The sequence below is a fragment of the Hipposideros armiger genome, unplaced genomic scaffold, assembly GCF_001890085.2.
Source record: "Hipposideros armiger isolate ML-2016 unplaced genomic scaffold, ASM189008v1 scaffold_635, whole genome shotgun sequence".
NCBI classification, from domain to species: domain Eukaryota; kingdom Metazoa; phylum Chordata; class Mammalia; order Chiroptera; family Hipposideridae; genus Hipposideros; species Hipposideros armiger.
The window spans coordinates 623,552-631,452 of record NW_017731985.1 but is presented as its reverse complement, the minus strand read 5'-3'; the positions used below and the strand labels follow the sequence as shown (position 1 = coordinate 631,452).

The 7,901-nt window shown below is 38.5% G+C and overlaps 1 protein-coding gene across 4 annotated transcripts in view; it reads left to right on the top strand.

Annotated features, from left to right (window-relative positions):
• The first annotated feature begins 1,829 nt into the window (after nt 1-1,829).
• The window catches only part of NUP98 (nucleoporin 98 and 96 precursor), a 104,063-nt gene continuing 97,991 nt past the window's right edge, over nt 1,830-7,901 (top strand). For all 4 annotated transcript variants that reach the window (XM_019625617.1, XM_019625616.1, XM_019625618.1 and 1 more), the window contains exons 1-3: nt 1,830-1,931; nt 3,019-3,199; nt 5,437-5,600. In XM_019625617.1, coding sequence (XP_019481162.1) covers nt 1,845-1,931; nt 3,019-3,199; nt 5,437-5,600 — 432 coding nt within the window. In that variant the 5' untranslated portion in view covers nt 1,830-1,844. The remainder of the gene's footprint in view (nt 1,932-3,018; nt 3,200-5,436; nt 5,601-7,901) is intronic.

Sequence of the window (7,901 nt, the reverse complement as noted above, 5' to 3'; positions counted from 1 at the left end):
GAACCAGGGCCCTGCTGTTCAGAGCTGGCGTCCCAAGCCAAATCTTAACCAGCACGCCATTCTGCTGGCCCTAATTGTAGATATTCTTTGACACTACACTCAAACCTTTTAAAAGGTTTGTTGCAATAAGGAATCTAAAACTATATCATTAAACTTTTGTACTCTGTTAAATTGAAATTCATTTGTTCTTGCACTTTGAATGAATATTTATCCGTGTGTGATTGTATGACATCATACATTGGTCATTTAGAAATGAGTGGTTCATTGAGTTATGCAACTCTTCCAAATGATGACAAATTTAATTGTACAGTTGATAATATTTCCACTCATTTCATCAGATAATTCTTTTTGAGAGTTGGGAAGCTGGCAGGGTCATAGTGGTGGACACACGTTTTCAAAATTCTGACTTTCGCTTCAAATCTGAATTACCATAGTTGGTCATTCATTCTTTGAAATAAAAATTGTGTTCTATGAAAAACTCAACTGGTTCAGCTTTCTAGTCAAAAGTAATCACACAAGTGTTTTACCTTGAGATAACCCTTGTATTTGAATATGCTCAAGTGCTTTTGAGTACTTTACATTTCATCCCCAAGAATAATCAGTTATTAAAAAGATATGTACTGAAATGTTGAGAATTGATAGTATTTTTTAGTGCTTCATGAAGGACATTCAAGTCAAAGTGGATTTGTTTTTGTACTGTAAGTGGGTGGCAGTGAAGACTTCAGTGACTGTTAGTACAGTTTGGAGCCATTGTCTTGATTCATGCTCAGGTTACAGCAGTTTTATACACCATTGCTTTTTGCACTTCAGTGCAGAGGTCAGCACAGTAAAATAAGGCAAATAATATCTAATACTTATGAAAATGGTTTTGCTTCATGGACCCCTTGAAAAAGAGGTCTTGGAGACATCCAGAGACCTTTGGACAATACTTTGAGAACCACTAATCTAGGACAATGATTTTTCACACTAATTCATACAGCCCTAAGTTTCTTTTAAAGGGCTCTACCATACCCACCCCTCTTTACTTCAGCCAGGATAGTTTCTGCTGATGTCTCTTTTATGTATTGAGTTCCAAAGCTAAAAATATTTGAAAACCACTGATCAAGGGGAAAAGAAACGAGTGCTTGGTATAAAAAAAAAGAACCGAGTACCTGAATTAGGACTGTGCGTTCAGGAAGGGAACAATTCATCCTCCATGAATATGAGTTGCAGTCACCACTTTACACCTTTGTTTACTTAGTCTTGCTTTAGTGTGCTTCTTGACATAAAGATTACTGTTGTCTACACATCTAACTCTTCTTGCTGAAATAAGCTTCTTGAGAAATAGGCAAACGAGTTTGTAAATAAAAAAGGTGAGTAGTTGGGAATGAAGNTTATAGGGGAAAAAACAGGCTTCTGTATTTCTTAAATGCAACAACAGTTGTAAAGTAGACACTTAAGAGCAGAAAAGGAGGTCAACTCAGAAATAGATGTTTTAACTGTTATAGTAAATAAATTGGATAAAGCTTTTCTTATATATAATATTAAGTATATTTTGTATATTAAGTATATTAAGTATAATTGTATGGCTTGGTTATAAGATAATAATCTCTAGGTTTGTGGTAACTATTACTGAGATTGAATTGGTAGATAACCTTGATGTAGGAAGATATCAGAAACGCAGTGTCTTTAGTCAAGCACCCTTGAAACTGATAGTAAAAGACCTAGAGAACTAGTTATTGAGTTCACTGGTTGAAGAATTGTGTCTGTGAGAGTAGGGATATAAAGTTTGGATTTACCCATTTGTTTTAGATTTTCAAATTTGCCTTTATTTTCCTTTGTAGCCTCCAACTGGTACAGATACTATGGTTAAAGCTGGAGTTAGTACTAACATCAGTACCAAGCACCAATGTATTACTGCTATGAAAGAATATGAAAGCAAGTCACTAGAGGTCAGTAAAATGCAACATAGAAAATCAGCCTAACCTTTTGATTCTATTGGAAAGCAGCTTCTGACAATATTTTTGATCATTTTTAGGATCAAGTGGTTTATATTGAGTTTATGTAAAAAACTAACATTAATCAAATTATTTTTTTAATTAATGCATTATTTATAGATATGTATTGTTTTTGGCAGGGATAATACTCAGCTTGTATGTGCTGGTATAGTTCTAATAGTCTATCCTGATTGGATGTTGCCCACACTATACTATACTGGGCTATGTGTGTATGCATGTGCATGCATGTGTTTTTAGTAAGCTTATGCAAAGTCATAAATATACAACATAGTAAGTTTTCACTAAGTGAACACCCCCATATAACCAGAATTCAAATCAAGACACAGCATTACCAGCTTCCCTAATGTCCCCCCATGTCCTCTCCCCCAGTCACAATCCTCTTCTTTCAGAGGTAACCACCATCCTGACTTGCCATGTTTTACCCATTTTTGTGTATAAATGGAATCTTACGTTACGTACTCTTTAAGTCTGTTTCAAAATTGAGCTATCCATGTTGTTGCATGAAATTAATTTGTTCATTCTTATTGCTGTGTAGCAGTTCTTTGTACATTTTGACTGTCACCCTTGATTGTAGCTGTTGCTTCTTCCTACATCCCAATTGTGTTTACTTTATTGGAGAGTGCAGAAACACCCTGACTTGGGAGACAAAACTGTTAATTTTCTGAACTCTCTAGAATCCTCTGTCTTTTAATCAGCTAACTTTTACATTTGGAGTAAGAGTAGACAAGATTGTTATATAGCATTGTACTAAAAGAAAGTAGTATTTATAAAAGAAAATTAAGCTGTGGTTGATCCTTTGGCCTGTATTTTTATGGTAATTATGGTACGGATTGAATGTCCACTATACACTATTGAAAATGTTTTTCTGTAATATTAAGTTAATGTCATTCATAGTTTTCTGTTTTATAGTCATCGTTTCTGTGTGAACGTAGAACTTGAATACTAAATTCATGTATTTAGTCTCTTAAATAATTTTTTTGGCTGCATATCGAGATTGGAAATATGTTTTCCCTCCCTCTAGGAACTTCGTTTAGAGGATTATCAGGCTAACCGGAAAGGCCCGCAGAACCAGGTGGGAGCAGGTACCACGACTGGTTTGTTTGGGTCTTCTCCGGCCACTTCCAGTGCGACAGGACTCTTCAGCTCCTCCACCACCAATTCAGGCTTTGCATATGGTCAGAACAAAACAGGCTTTGGAACTAGTAAGCACTTGACATCATACTGGGCCATTTGAGGAGGGACAGACAACTAAAAGTAAACCATTTTGTCATAAGTGCTATGGAGAAAAATAATTCAGGGATGCTGGAGGATTAGGGATTACCTGATAACGTATGTGGGGGTAGGGAGACATGCTGCAGTGTGATAAAAAAAATACAGTGAATGTTTAAATTTAAAAGATAATTTAGTAAAAGACACACTGCCATTAATCCCCCTCAGAATACTCCCCTTTACTTCAAACGTACGTATCCCATCATTCTTGCCACTTTCTGAAGCAGTTCTGGAAGTCCTTTTTCATGAGTGTCTTTAGTTGCGCCGTCGTGGTTGCCTCGATGTTCTGAATCATTTTAACTTTGGGGAAGAGCTAGAAGTCGCACGGCGCCAGATCCAGTGAATAAGATGGATGAGGACACACCGTAATGTGTTTATTTGACAGAAACTGCCGTATCAGAAGCACTGTGTGACACGGAGCCTTTCCGTTGTGATCAAACAATACAGTGAATGCTGCTGTCGAATGCTATCCAACAGAAAGGCAGGGATCTTAAATATGGGAAGTGGTGTGTTGAACCTTAGTAACAGGGTGTGACAAGTTTCAGCTTGCTCGGTGCAGCCAGTCAAGTGTGAGCTACGGTGGAGAGAAGGTGTGTTTTAAAGCATTCCATAAATCATCCTTCATCATGACAATGCTCCGTGTCACACATCGCTTCTGGTAGGGCAATTTCTGTCAAATAAAAGCATTATGGTGTGTCCTCATCCACCTTATTCACCAGATCTGGCACTGTGTGACTTCTGGCTCTTCCCCAAAGTCAAATTCATTCAGGACATGGAGGCAGCCATGACAGCACAACCAAAGACATTTCACGAAAGAGGACTTCCAGAACTGCTTCAGAAAGTGGCAAGAACAATGGGATAAGTGTGTTCAAAGTGAGGGGGAGTATTTTGAGGAGAATTAATGGCAATGTGTCGTTTACTGTAATAATTATTTTTAATGTAAACATTCACCGTATTGTTTGATCACACCTTGTACATTTTTAAATGAAGATGGTTAAGGGCTTTACAGATGAGATGACATTTCAGCAGTGATGTGTCTGAAGGAGGTGAAGGATAAAGCTATACAGATTTCTGCGAGAAGAACATTTCCAGCTAGAGGAAATTATAAATCTTAAAATCTTGAGTTTTTGCCCAAGAGGAGTGGACAAAGGGGAATACTAGGGGATATAGGGACAATGTTTTATAGAACTTTGTGTGCTAGTGTCAAGTGTCAAGATTTGAATTTGAGTTGGGAAGCCATTATAGGCGTTAGAAAGAGAAGTCGTGTAATTATTACGTTCTGAAGGCTGCTATATTAACAGAGTGTAAGGGAACGGTGGAAGCAAGTCAGTTGGAAAAGCTATTGCTCTGTCTACACAAGAGATGATGGTGGCTTTTAAAAGAATGGTGTGATAGAGATGGTAAGAATGTCAGATTTTTGACCCAGTTTGAATATAAAACTGATGGAATTTGCTGATGGATTGATTTGATGTGGGATGTGAAAGCGGGAAGTCTAGGGTGATTACTGAATTACTTTATAAATATATTACTTTTGCAAAGGTAATGCATACATATAATATGAAGCTCACGAAATACAAAAAGTTCTCTTGTAACCAAAGGTCTCTTGTTTTTTTCCCCAGCCACCCATTTGCCTCTAGAAACAAGCAAAAGTTAGATTTTTTTTTTGAAACCTAGAGGGATCCACACACACACAAATATATAAATAAACAAATATTTAAGTGGCATTTAACATTCTTTTCCATCTTGATATTCTGTGATTTCGTTTAGCCACATATTCTTTAAGTACTATTGTGTACTTATGCTAGATGCATTGATATAAAGAGAAAGCCTCTGTTCTCAAAAACTTTGTCTAACAAGGTTAAAATATAATACACACATAGACTCTTGAATGTAGCATGGTATCTTCTAAAATAGAAGAAAGCTGCGGGTTCACAAAGGAAGATTACTTACCCCAGCCAGGGTACTTGGGGGTCAGAGTATGATTGTAGGAATTAAAGTCTGAAGCAAGTCTGGAGTTAGGTGAAGGAGGATGGAAAATAAAACAGTATCCAGTTTGACTAGGGTAATTTAGATACGTAATCAGTATCATAAAATTATTGTAGTAACTGGATAATGTGAAGTTTTGGATTTTTTTTCTCCATTTAATATTTCTTTCCTTTGTTCCTGAAAGGTACAACTGGATTTGGGACAAATCCAGGTGGTCTTTTTGGCCAGCAGAATCAACAAACAACCAGCCTCTTCAGCAAACCATTTGCCCAGCCCATAACCACCCAGAACACTGGCTTTTCCTTTGGTAACACCAGCACGCTAGGACAGCCAAGCACCAACACCATGGTAAGGAATCAGGCCCTTAGTTAATTCTAGGTCTTTGTACTGCTAAGTAATGAGGCTTCTAATCATATCAAACCAGCAAGTTCTACCTCTGTTACAGTTCTTCAGGATTGATGGTATGTAGTAGAGGGAAGAGAGCAAAACCTTGGAATAATTAAGACCTAGGTTCCAGTCCAGGCTGTCCTCTGTACTTATTGAGAGGCTGCTGAGCAAGTCACTTATCTTTTCTGAGCATATTTTCTTATCACTAAGAGCTGCTTAGTTTGCTAGAATTTGCTATCCTGAAGCTACACCTGGACTCAAGCCATTCTATAGAGTATAGGAGAAAATATAAGTTACTGGCTATATTTCAGAATGTTCTTTCACCCTGTTCCCTTAAGCAGAGTCAGGCAAAGAAGTTTAGTTCATTAAAATCAAGGAAGAATTAAAACTCAGCCATATTGCATAATTGCTACTTCTGTGCAGAAAGTAAAACAAAGTCCTTAAATCATTAAAGTTTATTTCTAGGGACTCTTAGGGAAGTATAAAATTAAAGGTTAATTCGAGATATGATTTATTGACTAGAAATACTAGAATATACCTAGTCTATCTCTAATTTTTGGTATTTTCAAAGTTTTATAGATACTCTGCCTGATTAAATAACAATTATAGCTAGACCCAAAAATCATCAAAATACTAGCAAACCGAATTCAGCAACATATAAAAAGGATTGTATACCATAACCAGGTGGGATTTAATCCCAGGAAAGTTGGTTCAACATATGACAATTCATGTAATAAGTCATTGGAATAGAAAAAAGGATAAAAACCACATGATCACCTCTGTGCAGAAAAAGCATTTGATAACATTTGTGATAAAAACACTCAACAAAGAATAGAAGAGAACCCAGAATAGCCAGTCTTTTTTTTTTTTTTAAGATTTTATTGGGGAATTGGGGGACGGAAACAGCGTTGGGGAATCGGGAAAGGGGAACAGACAAGTTGCTGTCCTTTTGTTCTTCAGTCTAGTTCTGGAGGATGCTGCTTCACTGGCCCATGTTGGTATTATCATTTCACTCTTCCTGGCTGAGGCAGTCGGTTGCCGGCCATTGGACAGGCTGCACACAGTGGCTCACGGTAGCTCATGCCGGCTGCCAGCTGGCCACTCACGGTAGCTCACGGCAGCGCACTGCAGCCTACACCGTTGCCAGCGACTGACGGCAGCTCAGCTCCAGGTCGAGCTGTTGTTCACCATCTTAGCTGTAGAGGACGCAGCGTCACTGTCCCTCATGTGAGATCCGAACCGGGGCCCTGCTGCTCAGAGCTGGNGGATGGCTCAGCTGGTGAGAGCACATGTTCCTAACAACAAGACTGCCTTGTTCAGCGGTGGGCTACGCTTGCCCTCATCTAAGACGGAACTTGGCACCTTGAGCTGAACTGCCACCTGGATGGCTCAGTGGATACAGTGTGCGCTCTTAACAACAAGGCTGCTGGTTCGACTCTCACATGGGATGGTGGCTGCGCCCACCCGCAACTAAGATTGTAACACAGTGCCTTGAGCTTAGAGGCCACGAGTTGCCAATGGGCAGCCAGATGACTGGCGCCCTCCACAACTAAGATTGAAGAACAACAACTTGGCTGGTCCACTCTCCAATTCCCCAACACTGTTCCCCTCCCCCAATAACCCCAATTTAAACACACACACACACACACACACACACACACACACACACACAACCACATAGAAAAAAAAAAAACAATGTCAAAGTTCTTAATCCCCACCAGCCTTCCTGAGATCCACTTTCCCTCCCAACCAGTATTGTACATGCCATTTGTTTCTTGTCTTTTTGATAATAGCTGTCCTAATAGGTTTGAGGTGATTATTCTTTCACAAAAGTAGAAAGAATGGTATAATGAACTGTCACATATTTATCTCCCAGCTTCAGCAATCAGCGTTTTTCCAGTCTTGTTTTTATCCCTTTCTTTTTAGGGGGACAGGACAATTCTGAACAGAGTATTTTAATGCAAATCCTAGAAATTTCCTCTAACAGATGAGGGTTTTTAAAAAGCATAACTACCAAACCTCAATCATACCTAATAAAAATAACAGTAGAGAAAATTTTTCTGGTGTCCCCTCACCTCTTATTAAAGTATTCTACATCTAAGTCCTTGGGTTTTAAATCAAGGATGTCCATGAGAGTCACCTTTGGAGGGTTTTTTTTCCCCCAGGGTACATATTTACCATTATAGAACTATGGAATTAGGGTCTCTGGGGTTGGAACATGAACATGTATCTTTTGAAAAAGCTTCCCAGGTCATTCTGATG